Source organism: Petaurus breviceps, unplaced genomic scaffold (assembly GCF_028583685.1).
Source record: "Petaurus breviceps papuanus isolate PSGF00001 unplaced genomic scaffold, PetGlider_PUasm1.0 91133, whole genome shotgun sequence".
Lineage (NCBI taxonomy): Eukaryota > Metazoa > Chordata > Mammalia > Diprotodontia > Petauridae > Petaurus > Petaurus breviceps.
The window spans coordinates 44,538,052-44,558,014 of record NW_027187419.1 but is presented as its reverse complement, the minus strand read 5'-3'; the positions used below and the strand labels follow the sequence as shown (position 1 = coordinate 44,558,014).

Below are 19,963 nucleotides of genomic sequence, written 5' to 3'. Positions count from 1 at the left end.
CTTTGCATTTATCGGTCTTACATATCTTATTAACTTTGGACCATTGTTTTGTCAGCTGGAGGTTTTTTTAGATTCTGATGTCAGCACTTAACATCAGCTATCTCAGTTTTGTGTCATTCACCACTTTTTGACAATAAGTATACCTCTTTTGTCTTTATTCAAGTCATTAATAACAATGTAGAATAGCACAGGCTTGAAAACAGAACTCTGGTGTATCACTGAAGATGTCCCTCTAGATTGAAATTCTTCCATTAATCAACCCCTTTGGGTCCACTTTTTTACCAGGTATACTGTATCCATTATCTTTCCTTTTCTGGGTTAAGCATCCCAGTCCCTTTAGCAGATCTTTATGTAATAAGGTTGAGTTGCTTCACCTCCAGTGATGAAAACTCATTTCCTTCAAAGGCAATTCCTTAGTACTATCCCCCTTAACTCAGTCCATTCTACTTTTAGATAGATTTAATTGTTAGAAAGTTTTTCCATATATTAGGTCAGGTGCCTCCCTGCAGCTTTTACCTTTTGCTCCTACTTCTGCTCTTTAAGGCCAAGAAGACCAGTCTGATTCCTTTTCCATTTGACAGTCCTTGAAATACTTGTTCACAGTTATCATGCTTACTCCAAATCTTTTCATCTACATCTCAGTGTTCCCACTGTCCTTCAACCTATTACCAAGAAGCCATGTTAAATAACCTCATTGTTTTCTTAACTTCAGAGATGATGAAACTGACATCAAGGGAAGTTAGGATTTTTTTCATATTTTTTTCCTTCTTAGAAGCACAATGAGACTTCCAGCTGATGACCAAATGATTAAACTCTCCTGTCATCATGATATCTGTTGTGCTATTTTTGTGATTGGTTTCAGAAAAGTATCTGCCTACAAGAGATTAGACAGACACTATTCCACTGCATGTAGTTCTCCCAACATGGCCTTTCCTTGTCAGTGGGGGATCAGAGAAATGCCATTCTATTCGCTGCCAGTCCCTCGGGCTGATTTCTTCCTGTTTGCAGGGCTCCCTTTCTGCCTAGAGGGAATCCTTGCATCCTGTAGGGAACAGATAGATCCCTTCCTTTCTGCTCCCTATACCTATCTACTCACCTGGTCTGCTTGTCAGGATAGGTGAGAGATGCTATTCCATCTGCTTTCCCCGATGGACCCCTCAACTGAGCTGCCTAACACTGAGAAGATACTAGCCTTAGGCTGAACTCCTGGTAATACTAATAACTGTTCTGTGCTGACTTGGAAATGATTCATAAACTCCCATCTGGTCAAACCCTTCCCACCCCAGTGATCTGAAGTCCAGGTCATCTTTATGTAAGCTGCATTCTGTCCCCCATTGTTCATTTCCTTAGTACTATCCCTTTTAACTCAGCCACACCAATGACCCACTCTGATTCTACACAACCCTTCCACCGTCCTCTCTAGAATATGTGATCTTTAGATAACTGTAATGTAATGCCAAGGAAAGGCAACTTCCTAAGGTTCAAAATACCAGCATAGGTGCTCTCCATTTTATTCAGTGACCAACCAAGAACAGAGAAGATCAAAACATGACATCATTCCAAATACAGCATTTACTAAATGTGATTAAATAATCTCCAAGGACTACCCCACCCCAGGACCTTCCAATCATTCAATCAATTACAAAGTCCCTGGTCTAAATACTTCTCCACCCCTAGGCTATACCTTTATTTGTCAATCACAGAGCACAAAAAGGTCAAAAGTTCCCCACCCCTGGATCTCAATTGAATCTACCCCAGAGTTACATCAAGTTTAAACACAGCACTTAATACCCAAATGGAGGTCTTTTCTTCATCTTGACAGGAGGCAAGTTCTCAGCAATCTTAGTTCCTGGGGAGACAAGGCTTAGCAAGGCCACAAGATACATTGCCAGTCCCTTCATTAATTCATCTTCTGTCTGTAGAACAGTCCTAGAACTCCTGAAAACATTAGCAAAGCCCTCTCCCAGGATTTCTGTAAACATACAAGAAAATCCTTCTTTAGGGCTTCTGAACCAACAGAAAGGTTCCCAGACCCCTGCAACAACAGCACTGTCCTTCACCAGTGGACAGTATTCACTCTCTGTCTGCAGGACAGTCTCAGGGCTTCTTAGCGAACAGCCAGGTTCCAGGACTTCTTCAACAGGCCTGTCTTTCACCAGTGGATAAATCTGGCAAAACAACATCAAAACAGACAAAGTACCAGCAAAACAGCCATGTCTCCTCAGTCCTTGGCAGCTCAGGGGGCAGGTCTCAAAAGTCCAGGGCAATTCAAAGTGGCCCCCCAGCAATTCTCTTAAGTCTCTCTCTCTCCACGAGGTGCTGCTTCCAAAAAAAAAAGTTCTTCTGCCTCTCTCGTCTCTCCAAATCTACTTCACCAGCTCCTCCCAGTTCAGGACTTTCTTTTCACATCAACAAGTCCATCCCACAGGTGGGATTAACAAGCTCTGGGTTTTAACACAATCAATTTGAAAACCAAGCCAATACAGGGGAATCTTTAAATGCCATTACTATCACAATAACACATTTACTTTCATTTTAAATCTTTTCCTTTCCTACTCTTTTCATTGTCTAGTTGTCATTGTATTATACTCTGTATTATATAATATATAAAAATTATATCATAGAATTAAATTATGTTACGATTATATTATATATATATAATGTAATATAATAATTACATAATACCCTGTAGTGTACTAAAAAAATTGAGGCCATTTACCAAGAACTTCCTTCTTCCATCTTCTATTCAGTTGCCAAAGTGTTCTTCCTAAATTACAGGTCTAACCAAATTACCTCCTTTTTAAAGAAACCACAGTGGCTCCCTATCCCCCAAGATAAAATATAAACCCCTCTGTTTGGCATTTAAATCCCTTCATAACTTCCTACCCTCTTTTCCCCCCTTCCCATTCTTCTTATACTTTATGTCCCACTTCTCCTCCCATTTGCCCTTCAGTACATTGACACTGGCCTCCTTGACATGCCTTGCACAAGACATTACATTTCCCAACTTGGGGCATTTCCACTGGCTGTCCCTTATACTTGGAATGCTCTCCTTATTCATCTCAGTCTCCTGGCTTCCCTGGATTCCTTAAAGTCCCAGCTAAAAGCCCCCCCTTCTACAGGAAGCCTTTCCTATCCCCCTTAATTCTAGTGCCTCCCCTCTGTTGATTATCTCCTGTTTGTCTTCTACATGGCTCGTATGTATGTAGCTGTCTTTGTGGTGTCTCCCCCATTAGATAGTAAACTCCCTGAGAGCAGGCATTTTTGCCTTTCTTTGTACCTGCAGTGCTTAGCACAGTGCCTGGCACACGGTAGTGCTTAAGGAATGTTTGTTGGCTTACTAATTCACAATACCACAAGCATTATGTTAGTGTGCTTGTCTTTCAACAGCATTTCTTTTCTTGAATTAGAATTTCAAGTTCATATTACTCAGTACTTATATTCTGTCCCTTGGAATATAGATTTTTCAGGCCTTCATCATCATTTCTAACCTTTTAGGCATTTATATTTCATGAATTCCTGTGCTTTCTTCCATTATTATTTTTCTTTTTATGTCATATCTGGGCTTCCTTCAGTTATTCCTTTTGTTTTTGTCATATCTTCCATAGTATTTGGCATATCAGTTTTATCCAAACTTCCTTCTCCTCCTTCTAAAGTTCCTTACTTCCCTTTATCACTAGATAGCTTTAAGTCCTTTTGCTTAGATTGGCAAATCTAAGCACAAGTATTTCCTTCCTAGCCATCTTGATATTAGATACCTTTCTTGTTTTGTTTTTCAGATAAAATTTTTTTCCCAATTGTTTAGAATTTGTTGTTTTTTTTCATCCTAACCACCCCTTCTCTCTTTCCCCAAAGAAAATAAAAAAGAAAATCCTTGAAACAAATATGCATAGTCATGTCTTAATATCTCTTAGTCCATTGCTTCTCTATTAGGAGGTGGGTAGCATTCTTTGTAATTGGGGATAATATGCTTAGCCAGTAGTCTAGTATTTCATTATTTTAATACATGATCCAGAATACTAAATCCTTTCTTTGACAATTCTTAACTTTACATATACTTATTTTCTCCTGCTCTTCTTCCCCTCCAATTCTAATCTTTAATTGGAAAAAATAGATGAAAATACCATCTTGGATTCCTATATCTCTAAGTTTTTACCTAGAGTTTCATAGATGCTAAAGTTATTTTTCATGTTTCTTGTAGAGAAATAATTCTGTACAAGAATTATTTATTCCTCCATGAAACAGTGTGGTGTTTGAGAGGTTTGATAACTTTTGGCAGTTGATGAGGATTGATTGTTAAATAGTTACTGAATCCTGTATGGAAAAGGTGAGCTAGGAAATAATTCCTTTCAAGAAACTGAAAGTCTAAGGAGAGATAATTGTTTAGCATACTTATATTTCACTTAGACTTGGGGAAAATGATTTTAAACGTCAGGGAAGTAATTGAATACTCTTTTGGTTCCTGGCTAATAGTTATCTCCTAGGCAAATTCCCTAAAGTTATACTTTTGAGAGTTTCTCACATTGATTCTGGGCTCTGTTAGAGCCTTCAGGATTTTCAGAAACAAAAGCTCACTGAGTGATAATCCCTTATATTTTGATAACATCTTCTGAATCATTTAGAACTGTTTTTCATATAATCTTGCTTATCTTCAAAACATCTCTTTGAGTTATACAAATGACAGAGATGATAAATGTAGATAAGAAACACTTTCCCAAAATCATATCCATTATAGAATTAAATAATTAGGTTAGGGGATATATTAGTTAGAAGATAGGGCAGTATTAGTTATAGCAATCCTACCAAATGATATGAATGTTTTAAATCAAACATCCTCTCTTTTTCACAGAGCAAGAGGCAGAGGCAGGGGGAGAGGCAAGAGGAGGTTTGGCCCAGGACGACGGCCAGGTCGACCTCCAAAATTCATGCGCTTGGAAGTGACCAATGAAAATGGTGAAAAGTGTGAGGAAGGACCACAGGTACTTATGGATCAAGGGAGGAAAATAGAATGCTGCTTATGTACTAATTTTGTTATGTAAAGACAGAGTATTTAAAAAAAAATCATGCTCATATCTTCGTATTGATTGTGTGCTTTTTTTTTTTTTTAAAGCAATCGGGGTTAAGTAACTTGTTCAAGGTTACACGGCCAGTTATTTCTGGGTGTGGTTCTAAGTATCTGAGCCCAGATTTGATCCCCAGGTCATCCCGACACTGGAGCCAGTGTGCTTATTTGTTGAGCCACCTGGCCACCCCCAAGCAATTGGGGTTAAGTAACTTGCTCAAGGTTACACGGCCAGGTGTTTCTGGGTGGGTGCTAAGTGTCTGAGCCCGGAATCGATCCCCAGGTCATCCTGACACTGGAGCCAGTGCTCTTACTCGCTGTGCTACCTGGCCACCCCGATTGTGTGCTTTTGATAATGAAAATATGATTAGAGAAAAGGAAGTAGGAATATATGTCCTCATGTGACCTGCCACAAAAATTTGTCATTCCTGCCCCAGGTTGATAATGTAGATTGAAGTATTAGAATAAAATTAGACCTAATTTTAAAATGTTTTTGAAGTCTGGCAATTGAAACTCCAGAAGAGTCACAGGATTTTTTTTTTCTTTGCCAAGTTTCAAATAACTCACTGCTTTTGCTGCAATATTTCTTTTTTATGCTTATTTACCTAATTAACTTTCCCAGAGAGAGGGTATTTTCTCAATGTATAATGTATGTGCTCATTTGGAAATGTGTAGTAATTCTCTTCCTTGCCTGTAAAGTCTTTCCACATCTTTCTGCCATGGATGGAGATATAATAATCACTATATGATTTTCAATCTCAGGACTTGCTGCCTTTCTCCAGCAAGGGCTTGGAAAAGTTTGAGGAGGATGAACAAGCTCCATTGAATGGGCTGGACCAGCAGGAACAGACCCCTGTGCCGATTCCTCAGTTGCCACCTGAAACACAGCCTGCTTTGGAACATCCACCAGAAACCCACCCAGTGCATCTGCAGCCCCAACATGAAGAGAGTACGGCACCTACTCAGAGTACTATGACGGCTGATGATATGCGCCGAGCCAAACGCATCCGGGTGAGTATGGACTGCAGTGTTCTGCCATTTTTTCTTTCCTCAGGGTGGTCTCTCTGATACTGTGTCTACTTCCAGTTCTTTGATCCAGCCTGCCAAGCTGTTTGCTGACTTAAATGGAGCAGAAATGTAAACAGTTTCTCTCAGAAGCTTGTCCTGTGATAAACTGAAGTGACTGGTCCTTGATTAGAACAGCTCAGTACTGGCCATCAGATTCTTTTGTTAGAGTATAGCTATTACTAAAGAAAAACAGCCTTCTAGTTCTTCAGTCTCACTGATGAGAAATTGACTAATTAAAACATTTAATCAGAAAAATTTATTTATATTTTTGAGCAGTTTCTTTGCATTGTAAATATGTCTGTGGGAGTCAAGGTGTGCCTCTCTGGATGATTTAATGTATGTGAATATGATTCTCTGTATTTTCCTGGGAGAGACCAGCAGATACCTATAACTTTTCATGAAAAAGGGCATGTATATAAATTGACATGTGAGCAGGCATTTTTTGAATATCTAAGGAGGAAGCAAAGTAGAAGCCCAGGTTCAGGGCTGTTTGTCTCCCTTGTGTGACTTGTCTTTTGACTTTAAATATTATTGTTGAAGAAGCACTGGAGTTCTATTCAAAAGTGCTTTGTTCTAATTATTTTTGTGGCTGATTTATACCTGGAGTGGAGCTGTAGGGGGTTCTTGGCATTAGGGCTACAGTCTTGCAGAATTAGTGTCTGTACTCTATATTTACTTCTAGAAGGACAACATTTTGACCCATGTTTGTGGTAGCTGAGAGGTCTTTTTTGGAGGACTTCATTGTGTTAGGTGGAGAAAACTTTTTGGTCTCATAATCTTCTACATTTATAACAGATTGATTTAGTTGACATTTCATTTGACTTTCTCATGCCTAGAATTTTGTTTCTAGAAGGGACCTTGAAAGAAATTCTAGTCCATTTTATTGGTTATACAGAAAATTGGAAGGCCTTTGTGAAATAATCCCTCTTGGAGATCCTTAGAACTGAAACATAAGGAATTTTAGTTGACCATATAATGTTCAGAGTAGATATGAAAATTTAGCAAATATAGAGCTACTTTATTAAATAACTGCTTTCCTATCATTAATTCTTTTATTCACATATGCAGTTATCCTTTCCTGTTGCTGCCTTCTGCTTTATTCATTTTATTTTTACCAAGTTTGTTGAAAAAAAAAAAGCCCAAACTATAATCTTTATATACAACTTAGCACAGTGCCTGGCATGTAGTAAAAGCCTAATAAATGGTCTGTCCTGTATTTATCTTGAAATTGTGGTATATATGCAGACAGCCCGTTGATATTTCCTTGAAGGAAGGTAGGTTTCTTTTTTTGTTTTTTTGTACAAGCCTTTTACAAAAAATGTTGATGGCTTTTGGAGGCCAGGGGATAGTTTGAATTTTCTTTCCTCACCCATGGGAAATAGGGGTGTATGTTTTTCATCTTTTCTATCCAAGAGTGGTAGTAATGAACTGAAATGAAGCTTCCAATCCAGTTGGTAATGTAATTATTTTTCTTTCCCCTAATGCTGCCTGCTCAGTTGGAGCTGCAGGTAGGTTTGTTTCTTTTATTTCCTATTACCAAATATAACTGAAATATTTTCCCTGATCCACTGTTCTTTGCACCTATTTTTTTTTTTTTACTGTATCTTAGTTGACCCTCCTATTTGGATGAATTAGCAAAGGAACAAATGTAATTTTGTTTTCAGATTAATCAGTCAATGAAATCTGGGCCTAATTATCCTCTTCTGTAAAATCAAAGGGTTGGTCTAGATGCTTTAAGGTACCTTCTAGCTCTAAAAGTATTGCTCAGTTAACAAGTATTTATTAGTGCTTACTATTTACCAAATGCTGTGCTAGGTACTATATAAATTATACTTGAATAAACTGAAGGAACTTAGAGTCTGATTGGGGTCCCTAAAATAACAGTTATATCATAATACTGTATATATGATTATCTGCCATAATATATGGTACAGACTATATGTTGCGGTAGAAATTTAAAGGGTTGTGAAAGCTAGAGAGACCAGCTTTTCTATGAATCTTTCCCTAATATTTGTAGGATGAGCAGGATTTGGATAGGAGACAAAAAGTAGAGGGCATTTCCGTGAGCAGAACAATGTGAGCCAAGTCATAGAGTGGGGAATATGCATGTTTTGTTATGGAACACTGGAGAGACTGACTTGACTGGGGGAAGGGTGGCTATGTAGAACAAATGCTGACAACATGTGCCTTGTTCCATTCCCCAAGTCAACCACCTCTGTGCTAGGAGACGAGGGAGGCATGATTCATGATTCGTTGTCTGAAGTCACAATTACTCATTGCATCGATCAGTCTTTCACTGTTGCTTTCCTTTGTTATTTTGGATATTGTATAAATTATTGTCCTGGTTCTTTTTATTTCACTCTTCCTACGTTCATACAAGTGGAAGGGTGTACTTATTCAAAGGACCACACACATAGTAGGCACTCAATTAGATGTTTGTTGAATTGCAAAAAAGTTTGATATACAGGGTGGGACCTACATTTTGAAGGGCCTTAATAATCAGTCAAAGAAGAGGCGGGGGAGAAAGCCATTTAAAAAATGCTTACTTGTTCAGATTCCCTGTCCTAAATTGTCCTAAACATTGAGCAGAAGAATTTGATTCACAGTCATGAATCCCTTTAGTTAATAACATAAAACTTTAGATAACATTTCATTAGCTTGGTCAGTAAAGCATTCGATATTTTAGACTCCAATTCAGTATGATTTTTGTGCCATTGAGAACCCATTGTCATAGGAATTTTGCATCCTTTCTATTTTGAAATCCTGAGAGCACTTGATACACCATACTGTGTGGCATGACTGACTGGGACTGGCTGAACCCCAAGATTTCCAAAGGGACATTAGCTTTGTCTGTATTGGCTTGGAAATTTTCCATGCTTTTTGTGGGAAGCATTTTTGAGCATGGGGCCAAATAACAGAAGATAACTCAAAGCTAGAATCTTCTTGCAAATCTCTTAGGGGTCAAAGGATGGGGAAAGAATTTAAGTTACTTTCACTACTATGTAACATGAGCAGCAAATTAGAATTATTAGATCAGAGAACCACAATTGAGTTCTTGAGTGGTTAGACAGTATTCAGGGCTCCATGGAAACTAAAAAGATGACAAGAACAAGATTTATAGATAGAATTGAGAGTGTGGAGCCAGGTGGCTGCTCAGTTTAAATCATTGTCTGTGGCTACTCGGGCTAATCAGAAATGACAGAAGACTGATTAGCATAATGGACCAAAGCAAAATTGAGCACTGAATTTGGCACCCAAGGAAAAATGTAATCCCCAAAGGAACTGAGATCTAAACAGTCTAAACAGTGCTTTTTGACAGTGCTTGGTAAATTTATTGAACTTGGATGAAGGAAAAGATTTTTGAGTGCTGGAGGCTCCTCAAATGTTGAATTTCTAAGACCCAAAAAGCCTTTACTTTGTGAAATGTTACAAACAGGTAAAGGTTGAAAGTAGCCCAGGTGGTATAAGCCTTTGGCTGATGTGTTCTTGTGCCTAGGAGTTGTAGGAACATTTGCTACTTGCTCAGAAGCTGTATGGAAATGAAACCTTTGGTATTTAGCCTGATTAGGATGAGAGACTAGTGAACTCCCTAGATGTTGCTATAGAGAAATAACTGAAATTCCTTTCTTTGAGTCAGTGATTTTACACATGTTCATTTTATTCTAGTGATTCATAACTGGTTGTTGTTTTTTTTTGCTTTTTTTTTGGAGGGGGAAGGTAGGACAATTGAGGTTAAGTGACTTGCCCAAGGTCACATGGCTAGGTTTTGTGTGTGTGTGTGTTAAGTGGCTGAAGCTGGATTTGAACTCAGGTCCTCCTGAGTCCGAGGCTGGTACTCTATTCACTGTGCCACCTAGCCACCCCCATAACATTTGATTAATGCCCCTAGCTTAAAGCTACCTTATATTCATTTTGCAGATATTCTGTATATGCTTATATGTATATGTTGCGTTCTCTGTTAGGGATGTAAGCTCCTTGAGGGAAGGGACTTGTTCATTTTTGTCTTTTCATCCTTAGCCCTTAACACAGTTTCTACTACATAGTAAACTCTAAATAGATAAGGGTTATTTTAATATTCTAGTAGATTTTATTGAGTAACTAGATGGTGCAGTGGATAGAAGTTGGGGGCGGGTGGTGAAGTCAGGAAGCCTCATCTTCCTAAGTTCAAATGTGGCCTCAGACATTTATTCACTGTGTGACCCTGGGCAAGTCACTTAACCCTGTTTGCCCATTTCCTCATCTGTAAAATGAGCTGGAAAAGGAAATGGCAAACCATTCCAATATCTTTGCCAAGAAAACCCCAAATGGAGTCACGAAGAGTAGACATGACTAAAACAACTGAACAATAACAACCAACAGATTGCCTTAGATTATACAACTGCATATTATATATTTCAATCAAACTCAATATATGTCCACAACTGAATTTATTATCTTTCCTTCCCAAATTTGCCCATCTTCTTTACTTCCATTTTTATTCTGGGCATCACTACCCTTGTCACCTAAGTTTGTAATTCGGGTTTTATCCTTTACTTCTTGCCCCCTCCCTCATCCCACATAACCAATCAAGTCTTATGATTTCTGCCACTGGAATTTCTGCCTCTTGAATCTGTCCCTTCCTCTTCTTTACTCATACAGCCACCAGCCTGGTTCAGGCTCTCATCAGTTCACTCTTGGACTATGGCAGTATTCCTCTAATTGGTCTTCTGTCCTTCTGTCTCTCTTCTGCTCCAATCCTTCTTACACACAGCTGCCAAAAGGATTTTTCTGAAGTATATGTCTGATCATTTTCTCCTCAGCAGACTCTAATGGTTTTCTTTTGCCTCTAGGATCAAATATAAGCTTCTCTGGTTTTTTTTTTTAATTTTTTTTTTTAGCAATCGGGGTTAAGTAACTTGCTCAAGGTTACACGGCCAGTTATTATATAAGCTTCTCTGTTTAGCTTAGTTTCAATGTCTCCCATTTTTGACATCACTACTGCTAACTCTCCACTGAAAATTAAAAGCAAAAAAAAAAAAACCCCAACAACAAATGAACAATCTTGTAACAAGTAAGCATAGTGAAGCAAAACACATCCACTGTAATGAACATGTGCAGAAATATCTATTTCTTTCTGCAACTTGTTTTTCTGTATGATATTGCTTTCCTTGAATAAATTGTTCTTCTAATTCTGCTTCATTTCACTTTGTGTCATTTCATACTGTAAGATTCTCTGAAATTGTCTGTTGTTTCTTATGGTGCAAAACTCCATTATATTCATCCCCCACAATTTTTCAGACATCCTCTAGCTGTTTGAGAGATAATCTAAGATATCTCTTTAGATTTAATTTCCTTGATACCCTTTGCAGATTCTGAAGGGGCATTTGTTTCTTCCCCTTTTAGAATGTTAGCACTGCATCATCATACAGCTCTTTCCAGGTCTCTCAGGTTAATTTACTTTTTTAGATTTTTCTGGACTTTTGTGTTTGCATTTCTAAGTTTCTGATCAGCTCTTTTCTTTGTGTAAGAAATGCTTGAAAATCCTTTCTTTCATTGAAGGTAAATTTTTTTCTCCTCTAGGATTATACTTGACTTTGTATAATATGTTATTTTTGGTTGTAAAGTCTTTCTTTTGCCTTTTGGGATATTTTACTTCAAGGACTCCTTTGCTTTTTAGTAGTAGCTGCCAGGTCTTATTTGATTCTTATTGTGGTCCCTTGCTGCTTGACTTACTTATTTCTGGACGTTTGCACTATTTTTTCTTTGATACTGGTGCTCTGGCATTTGAAGATTACAATTACTGAGATTTTTCCTTTTAGATTTCTCACGAGGTAATTGGTGGGTTCTTTCTGTTTTTACTTTGTCCTCTGGTTCAAATAGATTTACACAGTTTTTGTTTATTATTTCTTGAAATATAATGTTCATGCTTAAAAAAATCATAGTTTTCAGGGAGTGCAATGATTCTTAAATGATCTCTTCTCAACTTTGTTTTCCGTATGATTTGTTTGCTGTATAGTTTTCATTTTCTTATATTTTTTCCAATCTTTTCATTTTGTTCTAATATTTCTTGTTTCATAAAGTAATTTCTGTTTGGTCTATTTTGAGGTGTTGAAGGGAGTCTAGTTTTTGTGCAAGGTTTGTCACTTTATCTTTTAAGCTCCTTATTCTCCTTCCAATTCTTTCCTTGAAAGCTTTTGCTTCTTTTTAAAAAATCTCTTCTTTTCTTCTAGGTATTAATGTAGTCCTTCCAGAAATCCATTTTTCCCCTTGAGTTTCTACTAGCAGTTGTTAGATTCCTTTTAGGGGATCTCTAGATTGGCAATAATTTTTCATCCTTATCAATGTTTTCTTTGATTTACTCATGTCTCTGACTTTAATTCCTGAATTGTATTTTTTTTTTTTTTGGCCAGGATCAGGCTTTGACCCCTGCTACACATTCGGGTGTGGTGGTCATCCCAGTTTGCTTTCACCTGGGGCCTTGTTGGACCTCCTCCCCCCTGGGGTTAGATTCCTCTGTATCTTTGAAGTTGAGATTGCTGGATCTCCCTGTCCCTCTCTGGTGTCTCAGGACAGAGTATTAAGGATTCCTGGGCCCTGGGTTGTTGCAGCTGAATGCTTCTCCTCTGGAACTTCCAAAGGCCTCACCCTGGAGTTTTCTGCTCACCTTGGGGCTTTCTCTGGGGACTTCTCTACTCCTGTTGCCTCTGGACACAGAGCCTTGCATGCTATGTCACTTGGGAAGCTATGCTAGGTTGATGTTGGCTTTCCTAGTAGGATGGCCTCTTTTCCCATTCCCACATGCTTGACCTCTTTTTCAGTTTGGGAGAGAAATGTTTCTTATTGGATTTCTTAATAATTATTTGATCTGGTGTAAACATCAAGGTTTTGCTGGAGCAGGTGTGGGAGGTGGGTGTCATTCTCCCATTCGAGGAACCATCTTGGTGGGAAATTTCTACTTAGCTTTAAAGCTCCTTGTCTCCAGTATGTCTTTTTTTTTTTTTTGTCTCCAGTATGTCTTAAACTTGAAGTCGTTAAGTGTATATGTTTAAATTTATATAAACCAATCTGTGCTTGTGTATTTGTCACATTCATATGAATGTATACATCATCTCTTTCAAGGCTTTTTCAAAACTTCATTGGTTTTTCTATCTAAACATTTTAGTGATACTCCCAATTCCAGAGGCAGCATGAAATAGTAGAAAGAGCTGCTGTTGATGTCATGAAGATATGGATACAGATTCTGCCTCTGACCATTACCGGCTGTGTGACCCTGGGCAAGACACTTAACTAGTCAATGCCCTAGGCCAGTGGTGTCAGACTCAAACCGAAAGGAGGGGGTGGAGTCACTAAACTACCTAAGGATCCCTGTTGGGGCCATGTATTACCTTAGAAAACTACATATTAACATTATTTGTGTTTTATTGTATCTTGTTTTGTTTTAGTTTCGTTTGGTTTTTTGGAGGCAGTGGAGGTTAAGTGACCTTCCCGGGGTCACACAGCTAGTAAGTGTCTGAGGTTGGATTTGAACTCAAGTCCTTCTGATTCCATGGCCAGTGCTCTATCCACTGCACCACCTACCTGCCCCTTATTATATTTTAATTTACTTTGTTAAATTTTAATCTGGTTAAAGCCCATGGGTTTTATGTGGGACATTTCTTCTCTAGGTCGTTCTCCAAATTGCAGAGAACTTGCTGACCTGCCTTGTTTAGATGTTTCCTGTCCTGGGAGTTCCCTATGCCAGTGACATTATAGGTTTCGGTACCTCCCTATCCTTAGCTCTGTCCTGTGTCCTTTCTTCAGGAATTTCAGCAAATGAATTGTGCCTTGCATTTCTTCTTTTACCCCTTGCTGCTTTCCCCCAGCCTCATCCATGCACGGCCGACTTTTCTTCAGTGCTTTCTCCAGGTTCTCCATTTTTATCTCAAGAGCATGCTGGAATCTGTTGTTTTATGTGATTATTTCAATGAGGATGCTTTGAAATCCTTTCTTAAACTCTATTGAGTGTGTTTAATGTAGGGACCAGTCAGCATTAGGGGACTGGCAGTAAGGCATCCTCCCTCTTTTGGATAGAGAGGTGGTAGAATTATCAGTGTGGAATGAGGCTGCTGTCAGACGTGTGTAGAGTGTTTTTGGCATCATTGAAGTTCCTTGTTACAATGGAGGGTTCTGTTAGAAGGCTCGTCACTGGGAAAAAATGGCAGCAAAGAATAAAAAGAGCACTAAGGAAACATTAAATTTTAGAAGACTGTATTCTTACTATTTTCTTCAGCAAAATCTAATTGTTTCAATAATAATAATAACTGACTTGCAAGGTACTTTAAAGATCACAAAGTGTTTCACATGTATCATCTCATTTGAAACTTGCCTCTGAGATATTTGTGTGCCTTTTGTTTGCTAATGGACGAGTCCTCCATGGCCCACCTGTATGTACAGCATCTTGTACACTCACTCTATTCCACCAAATAACTATGTTGCCTTTTGTCTTTCAGAATGCGGCTCTTCAGCATCTATTTATTAGAAAATCCTTCCGGCCTTTTAAGTGCTTGCAGTGTGGAAAGGCATTCCGTGAAAAGGACAAGCTTGATCAACACCTACGCTTCCATGGGAGGGAAGGAAACTGCCCTTTGACTTGTGACATCTGTAACAAGGGTTTCATCAGCAGTACATCCCTGGAGAGCCACATGAAGTTCCACTCAGATCAGAAGACTTATTCTTGCATCTTCTGTCCAGAATCCTTTGACCGCTTGGACTTGTTAAAAGATCATGTAGCTATTCATATCAATGATGGCTATTTCACCTGCCCGACGTGTAAGAAGCGCTTTCCAGATTTCATTCAGGTAAGGGCTGAGACACTGAGTAAATACTATAACTCCCTTTCTCTTGGTAAAAAAAAAAAAAAAAGAGACCTTGATTTTCTTAGGAGTTTGAGATTTCCCAGCACATGCCATTTCCTCTGCTTCTTTAAAATGTCTTTTTGTTGAGACAAAAACATTTTTACTCACCAAGCCTCAGGACAGTGTTCATCTCACTAGTCCTACAGAATGTATCTTATACAAATGAATAATGTTACAACCTTATTGCTATTGTATTGGCTGTTCAGTTACAGGTGTATAGTTTTTCAACTTAATAGGTTGAAAGTTGATACAGAATTATAATAACATTCCTAAGCCATATTCAGTGATGAAGCAGGGTGGTCCAAGATAAGTTAGCGAAATTTCTTTAGAATAAATCTTGGACTTCTAATGATTCATAGTCTTCTTTGTGAATAATTAAAACCAGATGTTAAATAAACTAACAAATAAAACTTTGATTTCTTAACCTTCAAGATGATTGGATAGTATACATAGAAAATTTGTTTCTTTTACAATTGCCTAAGGCAAGTAAGAATTCATTTATAATTCCACTAATTTTAGGGGACTTAGAAATCAGTCCACTTCTGATGTTTTCAGAGAAGATACATTGATTCTGAGTCTATATGCAGAAGTTTTTTGTACTGGAGATGAGCAGGAAGGAGAGGAAGGTGTATGTGTTTCAGTTGTGATTTGAAGCCATCTGGCAGTTTGGGTGATTGGATTGTATACCCATGTTGATTTAAGACTTGTCACGTGTGGGGTTTCCTCTAGTGCTGTTCAATCCCTTAGCCACGGCTTTGACCACTAAGTCCATTAAGTTTTTCTGGGGTTTTCATGGCTAGGTGAAGAAACATGTACGCAGCTTCCACTCAGAAAAAATTTATCAGTGCACAGAATGTGACAAGGCCTTCTGCCGTCCTGACAAACTGCGGCTCCACATGCTCCGACATTCGGACCGGAAAGATTTCCTGTGTTCTACCTGTGGAAAGCAATTTAAGGTACTGGAATCAGGCACTGCCTGAAGATTTTCCTTCCTGGGGCAATGACCCTGTGGTTGTAGAAAACAACTTTGGTTGACTCTAGAATTTGTTTTAGACATTAAACATTTTCTTGTAGGATGAGTACTTCAGTCTAGCCAGTGCTAGGTAGAGGCTAGCATTTTAGTATTTTAATTCTTTGCTTACACTTCTGCTTTATATTTTTTTCATCTTTGTATCTATCTACACATACTTGCATATAGAACATGCATGTATATTTGTATATGTGTACTTTTTTTCAAAGTGGGTTTAAATAATCCATGTTCAGTTCACCAATTTAACACCTAGTTGTAAATTATTGCAATTTTAACATCTGAATGCACAATGACATGCTTTTGTTATATTTTATCCCGTGGAGAAAATCTCTTTTTCAGAAAATATCTGAAAAGATTATTTGGAATCATAGAACTATGGAATCCTTGAGTGTGAAGGTACCTTAGAGACCATTTAGGCCTCATATCTAGCACATAAATCCCATCTATAACATTCAAACAAAGTTTCTGTCCAGCCTTTGGAAGACCTGTAGTGATAGGAAATTAATTCACTGCCTCCCAGGATAACCTATTCTATTTTGGGTAGCTCTAATTGTGAGGAAATTTTTCCTTATGTTGAATTGAAAGCTATCTACTTGTAACTTTCCATGGAGCTTAGTTGTCCTCTCTGGAGAGGTGGTGTCCTGAGTGATGGCTATATCATGATGCCCAGGGAGCTGTGGCATGATCCAAGTGGTATTTCATCAACCAATCAGAGCAGGGGAAGTTATTTTTGTCTTACCTCCTTGTGGCAGCTGATTATGGAGCTTCTTTCCAACATAGCCACACCTACCCTTATCCCTCAACACTCCTCTACTCTGACCTTTCCCTTTGCTCCCTTGCTACTGAATATCTCAGCCTTCCTCCTTCTGAGCTGTGTGTTGGGCTCTCAGGGAAGTTATAACCTAACTACTACCATAGCAGAATCTCTTAAGGTAGTGTAGAGAAAATCTCTTGCCTCCCCCCCACATATCTTGTTATTGTGGCTCATGCCCCTCAGAGGGCAGGGTCTATCAGGCCCCAGCCTGAAAAAAAAGAAACTCCTTACATTTTGGGTTGTATAGAGTAAGTCATTCAGGATGATCAGGCATGGATGTGTTGTTATTGAAGAAAACTACCTGTTTGTTTCCTTTGACTGTTTATCAATTGGAGAATGGCACTTATTTTTATAAATTTGGTTTGGTTCTCAATGTATTTGAGAAATGAGGCCTTTATCAGAAAAATTTGCTATAAACAGTTTTCACAGTTATGATTACTGTGCATATCCCTCCATCCTGCTTTTCCCCATTCATTGTGTTCTCTTCTTTCATCCTGTCCCACCTCAAAAGTATTTTGTTTGTGACTACTGCCTCCCCCAGTCTACCCTCTCTTCTATCAGCACCCACCCCACTCCCACCTTATCTTCTATCCATTCTACTTTCCTATATGAGGCAAGACAGATTTCTAGATCAAACTGAGTGTGTATGTCATTCCCTCTGAGCCAGTTCTGATGAGAGTAAAGTTCAAGCACTTCCCCATATAACTCCCCCACCTTCCTCATCCACTGTAAAAGTTCTTATGTGCTTTTTTTATGTGAGATAATTTGCCCCCTTCTACCTCTCCCTTCCCTCTTCTCCCAGTTTATTCCTCTTTCTCGTGCCCCTTAATTTTATTTTTTTTATCATCCAATTATATTCAACGTATTCCCATGCCCTCTATCTATGTATACTCTTTCTAACTGCCCTAATAATGACAAAGTTTTTAGGAATTATAAGTATCATCTTCCCATGTAGGAATGTCAACAGTTTAACCTTATTGGATCCCTTATGATTTCTCTTTCCTGTTTACTTTTTTTTTAATGCTTCTCTTGAGTCTTGTATTTGAAAGTCAAATTTTCTGTTGAGCTCTGGTCATTTCATCAGGAATGCTTGAAAGTCCTCAGTTTCACTGAATTCCCATTTTTTTCCCTCGGATGATTATATTCAGTTTTGCTAGGTGACTCTTGATTGTAATCCTAGCTCCTTTGTCCTCTGTAATATCATTTTCTAAGTCCTTTGATCCTTTAATGTAGAAGCTGCTAAATCTTGTGTTATCCAGACTGTAACTACATGATATTTGAATTGTTTCTGATTCTTGCAGTATTTTCTCCTTGACCTAGGAGCTCTGGAATTCAGCTATAATTCCTGGGAGTTTTTATTTTGGGCTTTTTTTCAGGAGGTGATTGGTGGATTCTTTCCATTTTTGTTTTACTTCTGGTTCTAGAATTTCAGGGCAATTTTCCTCGATGATTTCTTGAAAGATGATGTCTAGGCTCTTTTTTTGGTCATGGCTTTCAGGTAGTCCAATAATTCTTAAGTTTTCTCTCCTTGATCTATTTTCCAGGTCAGTTTTTCAGTTGAGATAGCTCACATTTTAATCATTCTTTAGACTTTGTTTTATTGTATGTCTTCAGTGAGCTCTTGTACCTCCTTTTCCATTTGACCACTCCTACTTTTTAAGGAGTTCTTTTCTTCAGTGAATTTTTGTACCTCTTTTTCCACATGACCAATACTGCTTTTTAAGGAATTCTTCTCTTTAATAGTTTTTTGTGTGCCTCTTTTACCTTTTGACCTATTCTGTTTTTTAAGGTGCTATTTACTTCAGTATTTCTTTGTGCCTCCTTTATCAAGCTTTTGACTCTTTTTTCTTGATTTGTTAAATTGCTGTCATTTCTTTTCTCAATTTTTCCTCTGCTTCTCTTATTTGATTTTTAACATCCTTTTTGAGCTCTCCTAGGAATTCTTTTTGGGCCTAAGACCAATTCACACTTTTCTTTGAGGCTTTGAATGTAGCAGTTTTGACTTTGTTGTCTTTTTTCTGAGTTCGTATTTTGATCTTCCCTGTTACCATAGTAACTTGATATGGCCAGGTTCTTTTGTTGTTGATTTTTGCTCATTTTCCCAGTTTATTTTTTGACTTTTAACTTCCCAGGGTGGAGGGGGCACTGCCCCAAGCTTCAGGTATTTTGTGTAGCTTTTTTTCAGAGCTAGTTCTTGAGATTTGTAAATTTTCAGTTCTTCCAAGGCAGTATAATCTAAGGAGAGGTATGTTTACTACTTTGCTGGCCTGTTTTCTAGTCTGAGTGAACATATGTACTCTTTTCCACCCTAGACCTGTGACCAGAGTCTCCATTCCCCTGTAGCACAAGCTCTGATATGCTAGTGCTCCTCCTTGTCCTAGGACTGTGACTCACATCCATTTATTGGCAGTGAAACAGTGTCCTGTACCTAGAGCCAGCAAAGGGACCCCGTATCTGCTCCTAACAAATCGTCCAAGCCTTTTACTGTTTGTGGAGGGAGAGGTCTGGAAGCCGGTACCCCTGCAGCCGATTTAGTCACCCCCAAGGCCTGTTGTTGCTTTGCTTGGGCCTGGCCCACACTGGCCTGTGCTCCACTCTCAGCCTGGTGTGACATACATTTCCTGCCAATTTTGTAAATTGTCTTGGGCTGGGAAATTGTTTCACCTTGTCCATTTGTGGTTTCTGCTGCTCCAGAATTTGTTTTGGGGAAATATTCAAAGTTTTTTGGAGGTGAATTTGGGAGAGCTCAGGAGAGTCCCTGCCATTTCTCTGCCATTTGGGTTCTTCCCCTCCCCCGCCCATGACATACATACATACATACATACATATATATATACATATATATATATATTTATACACACACACACACAAGTTATTTTAAAATATCGTGCCCTGGAGTGGCTAGGTGGCACAGTGAATAGAGTGCCAGCCCTGGAGTCAGGAGGACCTGAGTTCAAATCTGGCCTCAGACACTTAACACAAAACTAGCTGTGTGACCTAGGGCAAGTCACTTAACCCCAGTTGCTCTGCCTTCCCCCTCCAAAAAAGCAAAAAAATAAAAATAAAATGTGGTGCCCCTAACTAGACACAATACTGCAAGTGTAGTCTGTTTGGGA

General features: G+C 38.6%; 1 protein-coding gene across 4 annotated transcripts in view; it reads left to right on the top strand.

The window, feature by feature from the left end:
• PRDM10 (PR/SET domain 10) overlaps positions 1-19,963 on the top strand; it is a 160,106-nt gene that overhangs the window by 102,610 nt on the left and 37,533 nt on the right. For all 4 annotated transcript variants that reach the window (XM_069080238.1, XM_069080237.1, XM_069080234.1 and 1 more), the window contains 4 exons: positions 4,850-4,979; positions 5,825-6,073; positions 14,599-14,946; positions 15,804-15,959. In XM_069080238.1, coding sequence (XP_068936339.1) covers positions 4,850-4,979; positions 5,825-6,073; positions 14,599-14,946; positions 15,804-15,959 — 883 coding nt within the window. The remainder of the gene's footprint in view (positions 1-4,849; positions 4,980-5,824; positions 6,074-14,598; positions 14,947-15,803; positions 15,960-19,963) is intronic.